Source organism: Anarhichas minor, unplaced genomic scaffold (assembly GCF_050575085.1).
Source record: "Anarhichas minor isolate MPS153535 unplaced genomic scaffold, ASM5057508v1 ptg000024l, whole genome shotgun sequence".
In the NCBI taxonomy this organism is placed as follows: Eukaryota; Metazoa; Chordata; class Actinopteri; order Perciformes; family Anarhichadidae; genus Anarhichas; species Anarhichas minor.
This window is the reverse complement of record NW_027466470.1, coordinates 11,953,836-11,976,642: the sequence shown is the minus strand read 5'-3', so window position 1 is coordinate 11,976,642 and position 22,807 is coordinate 11,953,836. Positions and strand designations below refer to the sequence as shown.

General features: G+C 42.7%; 3 protein-coding genes across 3 annotated transcripts; 2 read left to right on the top strand and 1 right to left on the bottom strand.

The window, feature by feature from the left end:
- The first annotated feature begins 230 nt into the window (after positions 1–230).
- dipk1aa (divergent protein kinase domain 1Aa) lies at positions 231–8,220 on the top strand. The gene is made up of 6 exons (XM_076098616.1): positions 231–748; positions 4,802–4,936; positions 5,295–5,402; positions 5,493–5,669; positions 5,783–5,914; positions 6,058–8,220. The coding sequence occupies exons 1-6, from the start codon at positions 695–697 to the stop codon at positions 6,736–6,738; spliced, it is 1,287 nt and encodes a 428-aa protein (XP_075954731.1). The 5' UTR covers positions 231–694; the 3' UTR covers positions 6,739–8,220.
- A 181-nt stretch (positions 8,221–8,401) lies between these two features.
- Positions 8,402–11,578, bottom strand: rpl5a (ribosomal protein L5a). The gene is made up of 8 exons (XM_076098618.1): positions 11,452–11,578; positions 11,040–11,109; positions 10,819–10,934; positions 10,599–10,733; positions 10,211–10,413; positions 9,574–9,751; positions 8,728–8,816; positions 8,402–8,558 (listed from the first exon to the last, which is right to left on the bottom strand). The coding sequence occupies exons 1-8, from the start codon at positions 11,452–11,454 to the stop codon at positions 8,456–8,458; spliced, it is 897 nt and encodes a 298-aa protein (XP_075954733.1). The 5' UTR covers positions 11,455–11,578; the 3' UTR covers positions 8,402–8,455.
- Positions 11,579–15,542: 3,964 nt separating this feature from the next.
- Positions 15,543–22,126, top strand: gfi1aa (growth factor independent 1A transcription repressor a). Its single transcript, XM_076098620.1, has 6 exons — positions 15,543–19,555; positions 19,734–19,937; positions 20,502–20,902; positions 21,157–21,294; positions 21,470–21,635; positions 21,764–22,126. The coding sequence occupies exons 1-6, from the start codon at positions 19,444–19,446 to the stop codon at positions 21,940–21,942; spliced, it is 1,200 nt and encodes a 399-aa protein (XP_075954735.1). The 5' UTR covers positions 15,543–19,443; the 3' UTR covers positions 21,943–22,126.
- The last annotated feature ends 681 nt before the right edge of the window (positions 22,127–22,807 follow it).

The window sequence follows — 22,807 nt, the reverse complement described above, 5'->3', positions numbered from 1 at the left end:
TGCATTAATTATAAACGGCCAGACATTTTCACATAAACATAAGTTATTTAAAACGTCCAGTTGGGCATTGTTTGAAAAGCATGTGCCAATTACGGATCATGTGGTATTGACGAGTCATTTATTTTATTTTGGTTATGACCGGAAGTGAGGTTGCTATTTAAGAACGGGCTGTAATTGTGAAATACGTAGCGGAAGTAAAAACAATGATCATGCTTGCTAGCTTGACCCGGTCATATCTCCAGAGTTAAGCAACATAACCGATCCTCATAATGACTCAATTTTAGCGCATCGGTGAATCCATGCTAAAGCATATTTCGCCAATTTGGTTGCCAACCTGAAAAATTAAAATAATAAAACGTTTTGTAGACGAACAGGTTGCGCGTGCGCCGTTGATCCTACGTTTTTTTTGTTTTTTTCCCAAGGCCAGCTTGAGGTATGTTGCTTTGCCTGGAAATCAGCAGCTGCTGCAAAGAGCAGAGGCGCAGGCAAAGTGCAACATCAGAGCGACTCACCAGGACGAGACAACCCGACGGTCCAAGGGCCGTGGATCACAGTGGGGCTCAAATCTGATACAAAATGCGTTAATTTCCGCCTCTTCTGTGAACGAAGTCGTGTTATGTGGAAGACGCTCTCCGCTGTGTTTCGGATGATCTCCCACAGCCGGGTCCACGTATTGAGATGATCTATTTCTGTGATGGCGAAGGGTCTGTTTCCACGGGCCTGGGTGAAAAAGTCTTTCTACTTCCAGGTAATATCACTGTTAATTGTCCTGTTAATCGGATTGTCGTGGTGCACTGCGGGATGTGTTTGATTTGGACCGATGACCCTAGTGTGTGTCGTGGTCGCCGTGGTGACACATCAGACTGACAGCTGGCAGCAGCCCCCGGGCTCTTCTGATGGATATTATGGGCTGTTTCCATCTACCTGAGGAATGAGTCTGCTGATGAAACATTAAGTTGATAGTCTTCTTTTTGCTGATCCAGAACCAGAGCAGAACAGAGCACAGGCTATCCACACTGAGAGTGTGGATAGCCTGTGAGGACTTTTTATTTTACCCAGTCCAGGGAGGGATCTCTGTTTGGATTTCATTTGACGTTTTCTTCTCCTCACATTTGACTGGAAAGATGCCTAGACTCACCTTTATTTCATCACCTCCGATAGTGCCAGAGCAGCAGTAAATCCCTTTGGTTGGATAATAAGGTTGAACCTTCTCATTTGGGTACCAGTGGCTTGTTGCCAGTAACTACTCCCAGCACTAAGGAGCTTACGAAAGAGGACCAGAATACAGGGAAGCTCTTGGGAAGAGTAAACATATTGCTTCATTACATACAGTACAGTCAGCTTAACTTTGGCCATGAGCTACAGTCCGGGGACTACAGTAGAGTTCAGGAGGTTCACATTTAATCTGGCTTCAGACAACACTAGCCAGTGTTTTCCTGCAGCCTCGTGCGCTGGTTAATTCAACCAGATCATCCTCAATTGGGCGACATTTCATCCTGTACTTGTTTGAATAGTTCGTCTGCCAAACACTGTGTGCAGAAAGGGTTTCTTTTGGTCCTGAGGTGATCTCTATACATAGAAAAAGAAAGTAAAGTATACCTACGTTTTTGGCCACACTGGTTGTGTGTTTCTATATTTTGTTCTGTAATTAGTTTGTATTTGTGTATTGTGTGGTTTTGGTGCAGAGTTTGATTGTTCAACGATTGAAACAGTTTTGGTTCAGTACATTCAGTGTTGGTCTGATATTTGAGCAAATTTGTGCATTTTGTTGCCTATTTAGCTTACTTTTAAAAAAATGTACAAATTTGCCTTTGTATTTAGGTAAACACACCAACATAATGCAAACTCTGATACCAAATTTAAAAGGAGTCTTGTTAGAGGACTTGCTGGTTTATGGCGACACACCAACATGTGTTGGCAGAGGCAGGGTATCCAGGTCTGTTACGGGACATGGAGTCTGGTTTGTATCGAGGCTCCAATAAGCAAGTCTACAGGGTTATCTGGATCCCTTTGCAGAGTAAACCCAGAACAATGTTGTTTTTCTTCATCAGTCCATGTTTCAGATTTGAAGGGGTTCTAGGTTTTAGTTGTACTAAAGTTATCTAGTTAACTCAGTAAACCATTTCCCCGACATGTATCACACAACTGCTGTACTGGACTAAACAGTGCAGCCTCATAACCTCTGAACATCGACCATTCAAGTACGACAAATGGCTTTTGAATTTCAAAGCTTTGTCAAAGTACCCGAGTTCAGTTTCGGATGTGAATTTCTTTCTTTCCTGCTGAGTCTCTTTGATACTAACATTGCAGACCTCAAGTGCTGTGAGCTTTGCCCTGTTTTTGGGACTTCATCTGTAAAGGTATTTTTTCATTCTTGGATGGCATCAACCATCTTCTATGCAGTCGTTCTGCTGGGGCAGCGACGCCTCGACTGCAGACAGGAAAAGCTCAGTCCTGAGGAGTTCTGTGGACTCCATAGAGGACGATGGACAATACCTCCCAATCCCTACATGAAACCCTGAGACCAGCTCCAGGCTGCTCCATCCACAGTATATGAAGATGTGACATACTGCAGGTCTTATGTCCCTGCTGTAGTCACGCGACTGTAAGGAGTCAATATTTCATGAGGGTTAACGTGCGGTAACTGAATCTAACTGCTGACAGCTGATCACCCCGACAGTTTTCCATACGGGCTTTGTACTATGGACTTTGCTCATTTCACTGCAACAGTCTTCTTGCCTGCACTACTCATAACCAGCTCTGATTGTCATCAGTATTAACATCAGTATCTTGCATCTGCTGCCACCTTAACTGTGGTACATTTTAAAGATATTTTCCTTTTCATTTAGGAAGAATCTGTTTTTATATTTTACTTTATTCCACTCTTCAAGTGTAATATTTGTATTCCTTTTTGTTATTTACTCAACTTATCTTACTCAGTTCAAACTCTGTCAGTTTACATTTGCAGTTTTACAGTACACTTAGCATACATTTACTACAGAGTATATACTGTATATAGTACCGCTATATTATGCTTTGTACAACACGTAGAATTCAACTGCTTTTTTGACACTTCAGTCCCCTGTGTGGGATCAACTAAGTTTATCTAATGGTGTCTTAGCTCAGACAAACGCCACATATTAGGTTCCAAGGACAAGGAGACGGTGTAAGGACCCAAAGGGAGTAAGTGAAGGATAAAGCTCTTTGTCGCTCGGGTTTCACTTCTTTAACTCGGAGGCTTCAATCATGTGTCTGCACAGACTGAGACACACCGCCACACAGACGACGTGCACACATGGTTTTTTATCCCCCCGTCATATTGTCTGTGTTTCATGCACAAAGATGTTCTACGTACAGGCGTAAGCAAAGGAGTCGGTTCAGATAGTGCTGTGTAGTCGATTTGTACTCCCCAGATAACTCCAGTTCCCTCCCCGGAGGCCCGCTATCTGTTTGTTCATCTCCTCAGGACACCGAGTGTTTAAAAAACTACGCAGCTGGGCAGAGGAGGCTACAGCTCGAATCACAAACTGCTGTTAAAGCTCTAACGGCCTGCTGCTGCCGTTGGGACAATTTGGTGAAATGCACCAAAGGAAATGCGAAGCAGGAATTCTTTTGGTTTTCCTGGAACCCTCCCTGTGCTTTTCTTTGAAGTCTGTAGCTCAATGTGGGGAAGTGCTGCATATTTTGTGCGAACAGATTTCATGAAAACCTCATTTGTGGTTTTTATCAGGTTCGTATTTTTGGGGGGATTTTGAAACTGTTGCGGAGCTGAATTGAGAGGAAAAACAAACATACACAACACAAAGCTGTCCCCACCATGTGATCTGAGTGAGAATCAAAATCTCTTTATCCTCCCAAGTGCAGTTTCAGTCCTCGGAAGAAAAACGCTCTGCAGTTTTGTTTTAGTAGAAGTCTCCTGCTGTGGCTTCCAACCACTGTTCCGGATTTGTTTTACTTGCTCACATTGCAGTAGTCACCTACTGCTCAAATATTGATTTTGATTTGTCAATCGACGTGATATAATATTGATTTTTAAACATAATTGGAAGACTGAGATGTTCAAATATAGCACTTTTACATTGGGCTGGCATTACTTTCGATAGGAATTAGTTTTTTGGACGTTTTTGGACTGTAAACGCCTGTGAAGTTGATTTAAAACACTGAAATAAATCACTGAATGACATGCAGCTCTCATTGATGTACATCCTCTTCTCTTGTCTTTAGACCTTGTTCTGTAAATCTTAGGTTTTTTATTGTCGCCTATACATTTTTTTTCTTTTAGGAGTGAAGAATTCTGTGCTGATATCGTGTAAAAAATAAGTCCCTGACTGCATTAACCTGCACCGTGTCACAGAAACAGAAGCAGCTCTGTCCACACAGACACGGTGGGACATGTGATGTGTGCATCATGTGACACAGGCAGTCATTTTAATTATTTTCATGCCAGAATAGCATGTGACACTGAACCATTTTGATCTGCAGCTCCAAACCAATTTACAGCTTAATTAGCTATTGTTGCACATGGCGACGAATCAGCCACTTCTTTGTTTTTGGGCCACCCCCCATGCTGTCACCATGGTGACATATTATGTGATCAGGTTTGATTAGGGAGTACACGTCTGGCTGGAATCAGCATACTGTGCCTGTATAATGTGGTTATACAGGCAGTACATCGACTTGAACATTTTAACAATGTGTGTGTAAGTTGGACTTTACTTACTTGTTCTTAACTGTGAGCCTGGTATATTTTCAGGCTCTGGATCTATTCATAAGAGTTTCTGTTTCTGCTCGCCCTCCACAGGCTCGGATCTCCTTTGTACGGGTGAAGTACCTGTTCCTTACATGGCTGACTGTGCTGGTGGGGAGCTGGGTGCTCTATGTGCAATACTCCGCCTACACAGAGCTGTGCAGAGGACACGAGTGCAAGAACGCCATTGTGAGTAATGGCTCGGTTTGTTTTGACCCTGTTGTTTTTAATGATTTTTTTTTTGTCATGGTCTTTTATTTTGCAACTACCACGGCATGAGGAACACCGAGCCTAAGGTTGCGTCAACCTCAGTTATTTAGAAGTGGTTGCTGTTCGAAAATTGCACAAGTAAACCTCAAGATATAATCTGATTTCTGTGTGGCGACTAAAACGTGTCGTAAATACCTCTTGTGCTCTTTGTTTAAGATCTAGAATAGTAATATTCCCTCAGATTATCAAACACACAGGGTCTAATATAATGGATGAATATAACTAAAGAGTTCTAAAATTAAATCGCACTTCTCTACATGTTCTGTCTTTCTCCAAGTGTGATGAATACAGGAAGGGAATCATCGATGGTTCAGCCTGCAGCAGTCTGTGTGACAAAGACACGCTCTACATGAGCAGGTGTCTGTCAACGCTGCCAAACAACCAAGTAGGAAACACACTTTTACTTTTGGTTAAAGTTGTGATTCTACCACTGGCTGTTTTCAGCATGTTTGCTGTTTGGCGTTCTGTTCGGCAGGTGTACACGGGAAGCTGGGGAGACCACGATGGGATCATCCGCTGTAAGCTGGGGGAGGTCGTGCACTACGAGCTGGGTGGGGAGCCGGAGCCACGGAGAGAAGCCCCCGTGTTCGACAAGCCCACCAGAGGCACATCGGTGGAGAAGTTCAGAGAGATGGTCTTTAATCACCTCAAGGTAAAGGACTCGGAGAGGTTCATACAGAACCACATATTTTAGTCTGTGGCATGATGGACTAAAGCCTGGAACAGCCCTCTTCAAGTCTCTGTCCCTCTCTCTTTATCCATCAGTCCAAGCTCGGAGAGCAGGCCAATCTCGCCAGCCTCGTCAGCCAGATCCTCTCTGTCGCTGATGGAAACAAAGATGGGCGGGTGTCGCTGCCAGAAGCCCGTTCTACATGGGCCCTACTGCAGATGGATGAGGTATATTAACAAGCCGCTGTTATCTGTGGCACAAAATATGTTGTTTTTGTGTAAGATGTCTCTGTGAAAAAGTGTCAGCAAACATGAAATCACTCGAGCTGTTTGGGGAGACTAAATTGTGCTTTTTTTCTTTTCTTTTGGAGGTGCTGCTGGGCCTGCTGCTCCAGGACCGTGGACACACCCCTCGCCTGCTGGGCTACTGCGGGGACCTGTACATGACGGAGCGAGTCCCCTACGGGCCCCTGTATGGTTTGTCTCTGCCCTGGCCGCTGGTGTCCTGGGTGCCCGGCAGTGTGCAGCGCACTATAGACCAGTGGTTCACCCCCTCGTGGCCTCGCAAAGCAAAGATCTCCATGGGCCTCCTGGAGCTGGTGGAGGACATCTTCCACGGCACCTACGGCAGCTTCCTGATCTGCGACGTCGCCGCGGCGCATTTCGGTTACACCGACCGCCACGAGCTCCGCCTGACCAACACCCAAGCGGTGGTTCCCGAGGACGAGTTCAGACGCACCATGCGGGTGCTGAAGTGCGAGACTGATGCCGACTGCGTGTACGGGGTCGACTGCCAGACGTCGTGTGACACGTCGGAAAAGCGGTGCAGGGAGGAGCCGGTTCAGCCAAACCTGGCAAAGGCGTGCGGCACGCTGAAGGACTACCTCCTGCGTGGGGCGCCGTCAGGGCTGAGAGAGGAGCTCGAGAGGCAGCTGTACGCCTGCATGGCTCTTAAGGGAAATGCTGGACAGATGAACATGGAGCACTCGCTCATTCTCAACAACCTGAAAGCTCTGCTGTGGAAACAGATCTCACACACCAAAGACTCGTGACGAGGAAGTCCTTCGGAAATCTCGGTTTCCACACGTGAAGCTGAGTATTAAAGATGCTGTGATTTTAGGAATTGCAAATTTAATGAAGTAGTTTCTATCCGTTCTTAACACTTATGAATGATCAAGCTGATGGAGACTCTACATCCTCTGTCCCAGTGTCGGAGGTTAAATAAACTGAATGATTGCATGTTCAGAAGAGTTTATGCAGCCACATTTAGTCCTGTATTAGTCACAGTAGTGGGATGTTTTCGTGGGGCACTGCTGATAACAGACTGGTCAACAGATTTACTGTTACTCTCAAGAGCTGAGAGACCACGTTGCTGTTTTTTTTGCCACAAAATCATTCAGATATTTTGGAGATTGAAAAAGCAGAGTTGTACAAAGCTCCAGTTGGCATTATTTTAAGATGGGCCCATATATTTTGTTGTGTTACGGTTGCTCCTGAGCATCATGGCGTAATAAGGGAGTGTACCTTTTAAATGATTCGGCAGTTGATATTCTTGTATTTTTTGTGTCCAGCAAATTCAGTCAAAAGACCAAAACCAGCAGTGCATTATTTTTTTTTTTAAGTGAAGTTTAAGCTGTAGTTTTTAGCAAAAGTTACTCAAACAGGAGTGAATAGTGTAAACGATTCCGCTGCAGATTAGTGCACCAAATGTGAATTAGATTGTTTACAGCAGCAGGAAACTGTTTGTGGCATCGACTCAAAAATAAACTACAGTGCGTGTGTTCATCATAATAAAGGAACATGTCACGCTGTGCAACAATGTGACAAACTATTTTGGGCTTCGGCTACACAGGCTGTACAAAACTAATACATTTTTGATTTGCTCCTTTTTAGGGGTATATATCACCAAACTACACTTTGAACAGGTGACAAATCAAAAGGAAAAAAGGCGTTCCCTTTGATTGTCACTCATCTGCATAATAAAGTGAGGCAGTTCATCAGCTTCAAAGTAGACACCGTGATCATCCTGTATCAGTGTACTTCACTCCGCTGTAACACTAGTGACATCGTCAATGCTGTATCAACGACACAAAGAATATCGATGTATTTAATTTGTGAATGTTATCTTGTATATTTCTCACTGAAAAGAGCATTTGTGGTAATGTGCTGTATCACATTTTTTGGATTTTGTCTCAGTGCCATAGAGATCCAGCTGAAGTCATTTCTGAATGTTCACCACAGTCGACGGTGGAGATTGTGATCGACTCCCGTGGTCACACTCGAATGCTGTATAAAGAGTATTTTCCATGATTCATTCCAGACATTGCCTGTTGTGAAGTTGCTTTGACCGAGTTGACAACCTGACTTGATTTACCACTTTAAATGCATTTCAGAACAGACGTGACCTGTAAAGCATGTCGAGCTCGTGGTCAATGCTGCTGCGTTTGTTTTTACTTTGAAAATGTAAAAAAAAAAGTTTACTTATTGAGGAGACCAGCATGATTTTGCACAATTAAACATCACCAACTCATTAACTCTGCTCAGGTCTGATTTATAATACACCACACTGGGAGCTTTTATCACAGTCATTTAGGTTGAAGATTACTGTAAATATTAGTCATGGCTGAAATATAAACAAAAGCAAATATGCAGATAATGTTCTTTAAATAAGTACATGCAACCACTCAACACACAACTATTGACAGAGACAAAAACTTGAGTTTGAAATAAATTTATTCGTCTGATGCGTGCGTTGTCGCAGCAGAGCGCCTAACCGTCCTCTGCCTCTTGTTCTTGCGCTCGTAAGAAGCTGGCCTTCTTCTGGGCGACGCGGTCCTTCCTCTGTGCCAGAGATAACTTGGCACGATTCCACCTGCCCGGAAAGAAACACAACAGCAGCTCCATTAACATTCAGCACAGAAGGAGAGGTTTGTCCACTCAGCACACTGGGAGCTTCCCAGTGCCGATATTCAATACTTGGACTTTAAACCGTTATTTTCCCAGGGTATCTATAATGTGCAATCAAGGAAATAAGAACCCACCTCTTCTTCTTGACGTCTTTTGTGGGTTTCTGTACGTGGGTGGGGTTCGCTCTAATGCTGGAGTGTGCTTTTTTGTACATTTCTTCAACCTGACAAAGACAAAAACAGCCCACATGTTAATGCACCACGCCTACGGCAGTTCACTGTGCCCAATGGTTCGTCTCGCTTCTCTCAGCCCCGTCTTGAAAGGACAGTAAGCATCAGCTAATGCAAATGAAGGACCAACTACATTTTGCTCAGCGGGATTTGTATCATCATCAAGAAGCAGAGAACCGGCAAACACAGTCGTCAAATATTTGAGAAACAAATCCAGTAACAATTGTGATCAAGATATGTCCGGCAACATTCTACAGTATTAAAACACTTATTACTGCTCTCTGGTGGACAAACTATGTAATGATGCAGTGTTTCTACTCAACTTCAAACATATTGCAAGACTCTCTACTGCAATGTATTACTTATTGGCAAACTATACACCAATAGATACATCTTCAATAAATTAATATCAGTCAGCCCTAAAGGTATTAGCTGGGCTCTAACAATAACTGACATCAAATCAACATATTTTTAATTTAATCAATTACTTCAGGAGCAGTGATGTGCATCAATTGCACTTTTCTTTTAAACACTCGCCCACTTGTAGGCTAATTTATGAAGCTAGAAAATGGGAGGAGTCTCACATGATGGACAAACTTCAGTGCAGCAACTTCATTTATGATATTGGCCCCGACATAAATTAAGAGAATTTCATATTAAGCAAATCTGGCCGACTAGGTTGCACCTGTGAAACTGTGACTAGAGATGCTTCACTGCGTCTATATTGTGAGAGAGGAGCCTTCATCTTACTGCGTCTGGCGTGACTCCGTTCTTGATGAAGCGAGAGAACTGTTTCTTGTAGGCATCCTCGTCCTCCTCCATCAGGTACGACATGTAGTCGGCCACGTTCATGCCCATGATGTGCTTCCGGTGCACGTCTGCGTTGAATTCTTTACTCTCCGGGTCGTAGCCGGGGAAACGTTTTATACTAGAAACAAGGCAGAGCAGAGATACCATCAGGTTTGGTGACAGAGAATTCAGCTTTCTTGTATTAATGTAACCATTTCTTATGAATGTTTCTTTCTTCTAATCATGTTCCTCCTCATACAAAACGATCACACTGTGATACAATGAGGCGCTTGCTTCGGTTCGTCTCGCTTCTCTCAGCCCCGTCTTGAAAGGACAGTAAGCATCAGCTAATGCAAATGAAGGACCAACTACATTTTGCTCAGCGGGATTTGTATCATCATCAAGAAGCAGAGAAGAACCAATAAACCACGACTGGTCATCGACCAACCGCGCAAAAGCTATGATTGGCTTTACGGAAAAAGAAAACTTGCGTCCTCTTTCTCGAAGTGAAACCACATCACTAGTGGAGAGGTGGAGTTGCAAAAGATGTACAATATAACCTAAGATAAACTGGTGCTGTTCACGTTCTCATGCTGACCTGTGGGGAATGGCCAGCCCTCCGTCTACGGCCCCCTTCATCGCTCCGAACACTTTGTTCCCTGTAGTGGTTCTGGCGAGGCCTGCGTCCAAGTAACAGGTGAAGGCGCCCGGCTGTCCGTCAACGCTCTCCACGTTGAACTCATCTCCCGTCACCTCCACCTGGCCCTCGTACACCTGGTCCATGCCAAACTTGTGCAGCAGCTAAGAAGAGGAGAGGAAGAGGATAAGAGAAAACGGTTTAAAAAAAAACATGATCACACTTTCAAAATATGACACAATGAATCTGAACTTTGAAATTGCTGTGTGAGCACAAATCTCACTTTCCTATTCATGTGCTGACATCAGCAGCTTTCTCTGTGTGTGTGTGTGTGTGTGTACACTCTTACCCGGCGAGCCAGCAGCAGCCCGGTGCAGTAGGCCGCAGCGTAGTTAGTAAGGCCCACTGTGATGCCGTATTTGGCCAGCTCGTGAGAGTACGCAGCGCACACAATCTGGTCTCCTTCAATCTTTGCATAGGCAATCTGCACGAGAAGACACATTGTGTTAGTCAGGTCATGTTTAATACGAGACCACGTGAGTTTCAGCCACCGTCTCTAAGTCACTGACCTGGCAGCAGATGTTCCTGTTGGATAACCGGACGATCATTCGGTACTTGGGCGTGTTGTACTTGTTTTTGTCCTGCACAACCAGGCGCTTCCGGGCAAAGAAGTCAGTCTTCCCCTCTGTAGAATTACAATGAGTCAATGATTTACGTTTAGATTGATTTAAACACGAGCATGGCTTCATGGTGCATGGTCACAATCGGTGTGAAGATAATATAGTCTCACCTCTTCTTCTCCTGAATTTGACTTGATATCTCCTGAAGTAGGACTTGTTCTTCACCACTTTGACGAAACCCTGCGAGGAAAAGTAGAAAGATGGTACCGTGCAAATGATAATCTAAAAAAAAGCATCATGCGAACGAAAACAATGTTAACACTTTTAAGCGTCACTGTGTCGTTATAATAGTATTTATCTCGAGCTTGGTGCGAGTGCTCTGCATTGTAAGTCTGAGGTTTCGTCAGCCATGGAGGCGCCACGCTGGAGCATTGATGCTCACCGGTCGAGTTCGACAAAACAGCCGCAAACATCCACAAACATCTGCCCCCTCAGACCACTAAAAACACTTTTCTACCATCCAACACATCTCTACACACCATGACCGCCTACACTGGATGTATATTAAACATTTCAACTCACCATTTTTGAGCAGATTTTGCTGCTCTTCCTCCTTGATTCAGATGGGTCTGATAAGTAGCGGAAGGTTGACTTGGCAACGTAACTTCAGTAGGATGTCTCGTGAGCACACAGCGCCCCCTGCTGCCCCGGAAGACCACACGCAGGAACCGACAGGGGGCAGCAGCGACACACACACACACAGGGTTCACTCACAGTGATTTAGTGATTATCAAGTTATGATAATATAATACAATATAATGCACATTGTTGTATAACTTCTTGAAATGCTCATCGTAAAAAAAAAGATTCAGAAATCTACCAAATAGAGAAAAATGTGCGTTGGCCTTTGGAGTTGTGTATTTCTAGAGCTGAAGTCAGGCTATTACGTTGAGTCAGGTATTTCCAGTTAAGTAATGATAGCAATGCTAATAAACTTATATATAGCACATTTTACACAAGAAATGCCAAGGAAAGTGTTTTACAAAACAGATAAGAGCGGACAATTTAAGTTTTTATTTAAATAAATTATGAACCGTTGAAATAAAGTAACTTCCATGAGCATCGTCTCAACCAGTTTGGGGCGAGTTCATGATGCATGAATAATGAATGAATAATTAAAATGAATTAATGTGAAAGCTAATGCAGGGACTTTAAATCAGATTAAATTAGATTAGAATAAATGGTTTGATGAAAAATGTCCAATTCCAAACATGTCACCTGATCGCACTCAGCGATGATGAGGCCAATTTGCTTTCAGACAACTTGACACTGTGCAGGACAGATCTGCTGATGTATCATCCATCCGTGTTGTGAAATCAAGCTATTCAAAAAAAACGGATGATGATTTGGGCCGGAAAGTGTCTAAATGATGAAATCGCTGAAGCTTGGGTGGATTTTAAATGCAGAGAGAGGTCACAATATTTGACTCTTGAATCAGAATCTGAGGCAGATTTTTGTCTGAGCTATAGCCACCCACCTACGCAAGATGTTATCTCCATATCTATAAAATCACTCAGGATATTTACAGCTCATTTATTGAAACCATGTATGTACGTTTGTAAAATGTACAGATTTACAGTCCAACAGAGTTTATAAAACTCCCTCCAGATTAAAAAAAATTGACTCAAGCTCCTCTGAACTTTGCTGGCACAGTAAAGTCCTCCTGGATGTGAGTGCTTGATTCAGTATCAGTACTTATGAATATTATTCTCTCACTTTGTCCTGATGTTGTATTTGTTGGATTGGAGGTAGACCTACTATACGCCTCATTGTCGTTTAACGGACACTTGACTTCCAAAACCTTGTAGATATGGACGGAAATCTACTAATAAAGGTCCTGATAATTTGGGATCCATTAGAGAATTGCCTTTCAGTATGACAAATTAGATACGACCATTACGTTTCTTCTTCTTCTTCTAAAATGTTTCAGCTATTATTTCAACACGCGGTCAGACATCAATACTTCTATATTACCTTAGCACAACCTGGACAACTGCCATGATATCACACCAGTGTGACTTATCCACTGACGGCACATCCCAACTGAGCTGACATTCAGCAGCAGTTAGTAAGAGTGACACGAGTAATAAAAACAGTAAAGGTAACATGTGTCTCGCACTGCTGGTCCACCTATTTCCAAACACCAGACTGGGGTTGCTGCTGATTCACCCATTGAACTCTGCTGTGATTAATATGAGCGATGAGCATCATGCTGTTGGTGTCATTCAAAGGGCTCAGCATTGCTCCACAGGTCCCTCTGTTCATGGACATGGAATGTACAGATACCAGGAACAGACTCAACACCGGACACCAGGAGCAACATGAAACAAAATAAAAGCATCTGGATTTTCTGCCTTGTTCATTTCTGCTGTAGAGAAAAATGATTAGGCTGCATCTCCGTTATTTTCTGGTCTTGCTGTGTCATTATCTGAGCATGTTTTGTTTTACTTACATTGTAAAACACCCTGTAACTTTGTTCAGAGAAGTACTACATGAATAAAGTTAATAAGATACTCTTTGTTAATACAGTAGTGAATAGCTTGGTGTTATTTTCATTTAAACAGTGGTGGGAAAGTATTGAGATCCTTTAGGCCTACTAAGAGCAATAGTTTGACATTTTGACAAATATGCTTTTTTTGTTGTTCAAGAGTTAGATGAGAAGACTGATACGACTCTTCTGCACTATAAAACTGTGGAACCGGGGAAAACAGATACTCTAAAGCTCACTTATTAATGTTTGTTTAATTTGTACTAAAACCCAAGTTGGATTAAGTGCTGGACAATGTCTTAGCCGAGCACTGTGGCTAAGCTAAGCTAACCGGCTGCTAGCTTCATATTTACCTCACAAACATGAGACTGCTATCAATCTTTCAGCTTAATCTTGGCAAGAAAGGAAATAAGAGTGTTTCTCAAAATGTTCTTTTGAAATAGTGGAGAAGCGGAGCTTTGGACACGTTTGGACAGATTCAGGCTAACTGTCCCCAACTGTTTCAAATCTTTATGCTAAGCTAGGCTAACTGGCTGCTGGATGTAGCTTCCTATTTAACAGACATTGTAGTGCATCAATCTTTTCATCTAACTCTCATTAGAAAAGCAAATAAGTGTATTTTAAAGTAGAAGAAATATGAATTACTCAAGTAAAGAGCAAGGAGGTAAAAATAAAAAGTGCTTGAGTCGAATAAATGTAGGCTTCTTAGCTCATTTTTTCAGGATGACTGGGTTGTAGTGTGTTTTCTTTGTGTAGGACCAACTGAGCAGTAGGTTGAATTTCATTGACACATTACAATTCACTGTCTTAAGTCATATAAAACGGTCAACTGTCCATTTGACCCGTTTGGCCCGTTCACAGGAACAATTACTGTTAAATGATGAACCAGCGTGAGTCTATCTGTTCACTCTATCGACAACTACTGAAAAAAAGGAACCAGAATCTTCTGCTTTTCCGTTCGAGCAGAGCTAGATAATATCCCACACCGTCACTCTCGGTGCAGATGTTCTCAGTGTTAGATAAGAAATGTCAAAGTCACTCTTGTGGACAGCTTTCTTGTAGCCGCTCAAGCTCTGTTTCTGCAGAACTGATTTCACAATGAAGAGAAGAAACTGTCCAGTCATCCGTCTGCAGCAGCGAACAGCGGTTAATAACAAAGATTCACACTGAGGGCAGAGGGTGTGGTGGGCGTACATAAGTGTAATGCTGGTTGTACATTTGTCCACTTTGAATGGTCATTCCACCGATCTCAATTTGATTTTCTCATCCTACATTTTAACATCTTGCTTTCTGCCTCTCGTACTGATGTAATATCAACAAGGGGGATCCATCAGTCCTTGTTTTGTGTGCTGCCGACACAGTGTTATCATCCTAATAAGACACAAAATAATAGAATGACTTGGGCGTTACAGTGGACTAGAAATGACTTGCAGAAAGTCACACGTCAATAAATGTGTTAACAGGCACCCCACCGATAAGAAGACTGCACTTGACAGTTGACAAGCGACACGCTGTTGTCTTTCCTGCCTCTTTCTCACAGCTGATTGCATTTATTTTCATGTGCATGTTGAGACATTGTAAAGATCAGCAGCCATTTTGCCCGAAGTCCATAACAGTAAAGACAAACAGGTGTAATTACATCTGCAGCATGCAGATACCTCATTAACCTGCCCCATGGTTTTCAGCGTTTGAATGATAAGGATAGACAACACTGTTAAAGTTCTTTGTCCTGGATCACATACTGTGGCACACACTGCACACACAGCAAAAACCAAATCAGTTCTGCTTAAATTAAAATTAGTTCTGCTAACTTAAGTTAATAGAATATCTCAGGAACAGCAGAGATGGTGCAAGATGTAGATTCCGTGTAAAGGCCAAGACTTTTTTCTCCACCCACCATGTGACCAGTGTTTTGCACGACATGCAAAAAATAGATAAGAGCAGTGTTTTCTGTGTGAAAATACATCCAAGACAGAGACCACAGACTTAAGAGAATCAGCTAAACGAAATTAACACTTGTAATAGTGCAGAAATGGTGAAGAAATTCGGTTCAAGGTGGGAATATTAAAGCAAAACCTTTATTTAATAGCCAAGATTATACATATCCCCAGTTGAAACTATAACAAGTTATTAAAACATCCAACACAGCACAACAACACATAAATGCTCAGACACACAGATGAACTGGCTGTTGAACTCTGACCTTTCAAACGGCTGCTTCACTCCCCCCCCCCCACAGAGACACAATGACCAGGAAGCACCAAGCAGGTTTCTTCACATCCACACACCAACGTCCCCCGATGAGGTTCTTATTATTTGAGAGGGAAATTTACAACCAGAAACGGGCTGGTTGCAAACAAGGGGAGCTGCTGATCACAGTGATGGATGAGGAAGGTGATTTGTGGAGTGTTTACAGCATAAATCCAAGCATCTGTTTTGAGTAACGTGAGAGTTTCTTTTCACTGCTTCTTCCGGGTGTTTTTTTTTTCACACTTTCAAGATTTTTTTTCTTATATATTGTAGCCATGCTGAACTTTGGGTAAGGTTTAAGGATATTTAATAAGGTATATGATCATACACAGTTAAACCAGAATAATAATCCCAACAAGTAAACTATTAACATAAATCAAATAAAAGTAACACAGACGCAAGTTCCCCGACTGCTGCAGGACAAAAAGATTTGAAGTGAGAGTAGGCGAGAAAAGACATTTGTGGACCTCCTGTGTGAAAGAAGAACTGTCTTGCGGTCAGTAGCGTCCAGTAAATCATTCATTGTGTTCACACTCGGTCCCTATCTGACGGCTGCAGTTGTGGCCAGCTGAGAGCTCATGAGGTTCGGACTGGGCTTGCATGCAGTTGAATCTGAGGAAAAAGGAGTAAAGTCAGATTGTTGCTGGAGGAAAAGGGATGGAGATAGTTGAAAAGAGAGAGGGAGGGGGTTGTTACACTGTGGTTAGAGTTTTGGAGCCAAAGGAACCTGTGAGGGGATGAGATAGCATGATGTGGTTTTCATTGAGGTGCCACAGCAGAGTGGAGGTGCAGAGGTGAACGCTCAGACTGAGAGCCTGCGACTAAACAGAGACATAAACCAGGGAAAGTCAGTTTAGCCACAATAAGATATCACGGCATGCAGTATACTGAGTAAAATCTACTTTTTGTTGTTATGTACGATACAAAAGATCACTGGTTTAAATTATTCTCTTAAGTCTTAATTCGTATATAAAACTGCAGAAAAGTCGACTGAATGTCTTTTTACACACATTTCTATTTTTATCTACAAGAACAAAGTCTGTTTTAGTTTCACTTGTCAACAGTCTGACTTTAAGTGAGACTATGTAACTTTTGAAGGAAGAAATAACTCTTTATGTCTCCTATAAATTAAAAGTTGAATCCATGAGAGTTAAAATACACTTTTGCTCAATTCAACACACTCAGAAGTTTTGTTGCTACAGCGTAACTTTGTCTGGTAGGACCAGTTGCTTACGGAGGCCAACCTTTAACTTGGTATTGTTGTGTAACTGTCACAGTAGCACAAGCAAAGAAAAAGATCAAGTCAGTGAATTTGCTTTTCTTGTGCTACTGTTGGCATCATTATCCTTTAATTGTCACATGTAGCAGCAGCTGTTTAGCAGATATTCTCGCTTTAAACTGGATTGCATTGAGTCAAAATCAAGACAACATTTTGACAAGCTGCTGTGCACTCTGCTCCTCTTGTCAACATTCACATGCATGTGGTATAAAAGCTGCAGCCTCAGGTATATTTAAAACTGCGAGGAGTCCCATCAGTCGATCCTCGCGAGGGCCAAAAGGGGCCAAAGGTTGAGCTTCAGAAAATAACCTAATGTCTCTACAGCCATTCTCAAAAGTCTTTCTTTAACCGCACCTTTGACAAGGTCGACAAGTGCAGCGAAAAGCAAAGCAAAAACACAAGAAACCTCCTCCTCCGCTCCCCTGGTTGTGATCACTGCGATTGGGCTTCTATTTCAATCACATACTTGCTGTAAGACTACAAGAGCGAGAATCAAGGCCTGGGGGAAGAGGTGATTGGGTGAGGGGGGGTTAGAGACCAGAGGCTGTGGCAACAGCGATAGCGTCTTCGCGACTCTGCATTTGGTTTCCTGTTCTGACTCAGTGTGTAACTCTGAGTTTGAACATACTGTCTCTGTGTCTCTCTCACTCATTGTCAATTTCAAACAGGGCTTGTTTATAATATTTGAAGTGACAGCACATACTTGAATATGGTTGAATGTAGTTCATGAGATGTGGCTGAGCAACCATAAGCTATAGGAAAAGTTTTGTATTTGTTATCTGTCCAAAGGCTTGATCAATGTTGCGTTGATGTGCTGTAGAAATGATTTAGGCAAGTCTAAAATCCTGTAAATTCTAAAGGGAAAACTGAGAATTAAAAGTTTAGTTTTGTCTTTGAATTATTTGTTGTCTGCTCATTTGTGGGAGGAGAAGTGAGAATCAGATCTTAAATATTCCAGTGTAGTCCAATGATCTCTCTTTTCGACCATTTTCAGCAATGAAACATTTACAAATCAGACTTTCTAATGCAAGTTAAGTGCTGGCATGATAGGAGTTATCAGAAAAATGCCAATCACAGACATGAAATGTAATCTAAAGTTAAATGAACACAGAAATGTAACATTTTGTATTGATAATTCTACAAAGGAATAGTCATCTTTAAAAAAAAACTGGCTTGTAATAACGAAAGTATATCAATTCTAAAAATCAATTTAACTGATTTATTTTTGTACAATGCAAATATCCAAAGTATAGTTATGAATCAGTGTTTTTGTTTGAATTTCATGGCTGATTAACATGCAAATTATTTTCTAAGGGAGGAAAGGGGAAGAAAGAGAATGCGTGTGTGTCTTCCTATGCGGAGCTGAAGGTTTTGTGGTGCGTCTCTCTGCAGCTTGTGACTGATATTTTAACATTCAGACCAAATGCGGAAAGAGTGCGGGACCGTGTGCGTGTCCTCACAGCTGGATGTACCTGCAGTGTCAGTGCTGTGTGAGTATGCGACATGTGTTTCAGCTTTATGCCTCGGCTATCTGCTTTGCTTGCAGGTCACTAACTTGTTGCAGCTGCATCAAACAAACTCCGTTCCCACATCGGAGAAAAAAATCGATACCGCTTTGCTTTGGTCCAACCTTGAACGGAGCGCAAATCTTCGCTATGATTTGAGCCTGTCAGATTGAAAACCTTTCCCTGTATGTTGGTTCAATTTGTATTATTTTCAATATTCCACTTGGCACTTATGTCTCCTGTATTTCTTTTAGTGGACAGCTTAATTGGGACTGCGTATTGGCCGGGAGGGGGTTTTAATGATGTAAAACAATAAGGCTGGAGTCAGTGCGGGTAAACTGAAGCAGTGTAACTGTAAAGGGATACGGCGGCTCCCCACCAGCAGGCTGTTGTGCAGAGCGGCCGTGCGCGTCTCATTAACAGGATCACATTACAACCAAACAAACAGGTCATTATCCATCACAGCCTGCATGGACCCAAACACACGTTTCTATGTCTGATCACATTCAAATGATATTGTTACCGGTCTGTTTAATCATCTGGCTTCATGAGACCTCAATTTACCAGTTTTTATATTATTTAAAATTAATTTCGAGTTTAGGCATTTATTAAAAATGCAAACCATTGTAACAGACTAGTAAACGCACAAATCCAATCTATGACCTATTTAGGTTATAAAACATCCATGTGAACTTCCTCTTATTCAGCCTCCGTCACATGTAACTATACCATTAAAGACATACGACCTCTACTATCCCATATCTACTGGGATCCTTGGGGAGGGGCGGGGGTAGTCCCGCTGCCCAGTGACACCTGGTAAACGATACGGCCTCTCTGCGCATGCGTAATGGCCTGCCAAAAATCCCAACACCGTCTCGACTGTCAGCCAATAGAGTTCCAATCTGTCCAGAGATAAAGTCAGAGCAGCGTGGAGCGGAGAGAAGTGAGGTGGAGGATTTCAGACTTAAGCAGCACCGAAGCACCAGACAGACATGCCGAGGTCTTTCCTAGTGAAGAGCAAAAGGGCCCACAGCTACCACCAGCCCCGGTACCTGGACGATGGCTACAGCAGACTGGACACTATTCTGGCTAACGTGTGCGCAGGTAGGTTTTCTTGTGCGTAATTACGCACGACAATTGTTAGATAACTCCAGTAAGAGCGTGAATCCTATCCTACCCCATCCTATTTTCCACATCAAAATTGAATTATTGTCCCTCTATCTACAAATAGACACCAGTTGCACATTCGGTCAGTTTAATTGCTGTGTTCTGCTGTCATTAGAGACAAAATCTCAGGCGGAGTTTGAGTCCAACTCGGAGCCGCAGGAGGATGTGAGCGCCGGCGCTGACAGACTGTCCCCCGGTTCCAGGCTGCTGTCCCCGGGGTCGCTCTCCTCCAGCCCCCCGCTGAGCTGCACAGGCAGCGTGTGTGACCGATCCTCCGACTGTGATTTCTGGCGTCCCCCGTCTCCCTCCTCCTCACCAGGTCTTTTTTCATTTATGTTTTTAAAAAGTGTCAGAGCAGTTTTATAAGATACAGCAACACTTAGTATGTTGTGCGTTAGGCCTATTTAAATTATGAAGGCGGTATTAATAAACCAGTGACCTTATACATTTGCATGTTTAGTTTTCAACAGTTGCTATAGATTCATATCAGCTTTGAGTGGGTAAAATATTTGAAACATTCTCAGAGCTGTTACGACCTATATCCTGATGTTAGTTTTGATTATAAGGAAGAAGAACAAAGATGGAGCACATTAATAGTCTCTATTAATAAGGGGTCAAAATAGTGACATCCAGGAATAGGAAATAATCTTCATTGATATGCCTACTTTATGATATTTTGAGTTAATAATTGATTTAATTGAAATCAATTGTAATTGCGGGGACTTGAGGGTTTTAATGGTTTTCTTCTTGTCTAAACTTATTACGCATGTCGCGTATCCATTTACGGCTATTTCAAAACGATCACATTTTAAAACACGCTAAGAGCTGCAGATCGCACATCAATAAGAACATCCACTCACCCTGAATCCAAATCAACTTCCAGATTCAGAGAATTGCTCCACTCCCTCAGCGGAGGACGGCCACTTCAACATCCCGATCTTTCCTTACTCCTGGACGGCGTACTCCGGCTCTGAGCTGAGGCATCTGGTTCAGGGGCCATATCACCGCCACCTCCAGGGCCACAGGGAGCCGCACTCACCCGTCAGCGTATACGCTGCAGAGGACAGTGGCGCCGAGCCGCAATACGCACAGCGGGGCCCGGTGGCCGGATGCTACCAGGACTTTTCTTCAACGGCCCACCAAATCTGCAGGATGCGGGATGTAGACAAGCTGTATGTGGATGTAAATCAGAAGTCCCGCGCTGGGGAGATCAAGTCTGAAAATGATTTGATTTGCTCTAACATCGAGTCAAGTGGATCCTATAAGTGCATTACATGTTGCAAGGTACGTTTACCAATGTTTACTTAAGCGTGACATGGTCGAAACCATGATAGTCATATTGTTCTGATTTAGTTTGAGTTTACTGAGATGTTACAAATGATCGTAATGTGTTTTGGTGATCAGGGTATATATGACATTATGTCCAATGAGCTAAAATTCACTTCAAACATAAACTGTGTGAACAGCAATGAGACCAGTAGGCCTCTACATTTTCCCATTTTAGTTTGACATCGAGGTACAAATGTGTTTTTCCATAGGCGTTCTCCACACCTCATGGTTTGGAGGTTCACGTGCGGCGGTCGCACAGCGGGACGCGGCCGTTTGAGTGTGGGATTTGTGGGAAAACCTTCGGACACGCAGTGAGCCTGGATCAGCACAGAGCGGTTCACTCGCAGGTAGGCCTCTCACTGGAAATAGACAATTCCAACAGTTATTAGGCCCACATCCGCAAAGGCCCCGGTTCGCAGATAGGCTATATTTGCCACCACAACGTCCCAACCCAGTTACTGTTTTCCTGCACTTAAATCTAATGTTAAGGCCTTCCACGCTGACATTTTACATGCTTTACAGGAAAGGAGCTTCAGCTGTAAAATCTGCGGCAAAACCTTCAAGCGCTCCTCCACGCTGTCCACGCACCTGCTCATCCACTCGGACACGCGCCCTTATCCGTGCCAGTACTGCGGGAAGAGGTTCCACCAAAAGTCAGACATGAAAAAACACACTTTCATTCACACAGGTGAGACACTGCGCGAACTAAAAAGTCATCGATAAATGCAAAACAACACGAGCCATTGCTAAATGCCTCACCGTGCGTAATGCGTAAAAATGGCTCTGACATATTGTGTGATCTCGTTACCGCTGCAGGTGAGAAGCCGCACAAGTGTCAGGTGTGCGGGAAGGCCTTCAGTCAGAGCTCCAACCTCATCACGCACAGCAGGAAACACACAGGCTTCAAGCCTTTCGGCTGCGACCTCTGCGGGAAAGGTTTCCAGAGGAAAGTGGACCTGAGGAGACACAAGGAGACGCAGCACGGACTCAAATGAGCAGACTTCGATGCTTTAGCATGAAATCGTGCACTTTTATTGTACTCTGATACTCATATGCTCGTGTTTTATTTTAATTTTATTGTTTGTTGTATTGGCCTACTCTTCCCCTTATTGTTGAATGTTAATTATCTAGCCTGAGATATTTTGGGTGATTTTATGGAAATAAAAGTTTATTTATCAATTGTGTTTTTACATTTTTATTAAAATATAAACGCAAAGCCTTCAGACTGTAAACATTGATTTCAGAAATGAAATGTTTATTAATAATTTGTAAAATGAATTATCAATTTTAAATGACCAAATTCAAGAAATGCTCCCACTCCTTTAAATTTCGTGAATTATATATATTCAGGGATTACACATTAACTTTTGGAGCCCAGTTGTTTTCAGTTAGGAATTGACAAGCCTTCAATTTCAGTCTCTCCACATTTAATTATTTATTTTCTATATTATAACAAAACATTTCTCACAATTTACAATATCTTTTTAGGTTTTAATCCACAATAATACATTCAAAAACATTTAAAAAAATCATTCTCTGCCTCAGTCCACTGATTGTAGTTACGTTGTGAGAAAAGAGAAGCTGTGTTCAGCCGTGCAGGCCATCAATCACGTCCCCAATCTGCATGTCAAAGTTATATCTCCAATATTAAATAGAAAAACGTTTTGCTGCGTGCGCCACCTGGTCAAAACCAAATATTTTCAGACACACGCATTGTTAACATACCCATATAACAAATTACCTTATGGTGCCATAAACCGCCATGTCAAGGACGTCTGCAGAAATAGCATCACTTTTATTACAGCAGCTCCTCCAGAACAGCAATAACAGCGTGTCCACATGGCGTTTTCACTGGGAAAA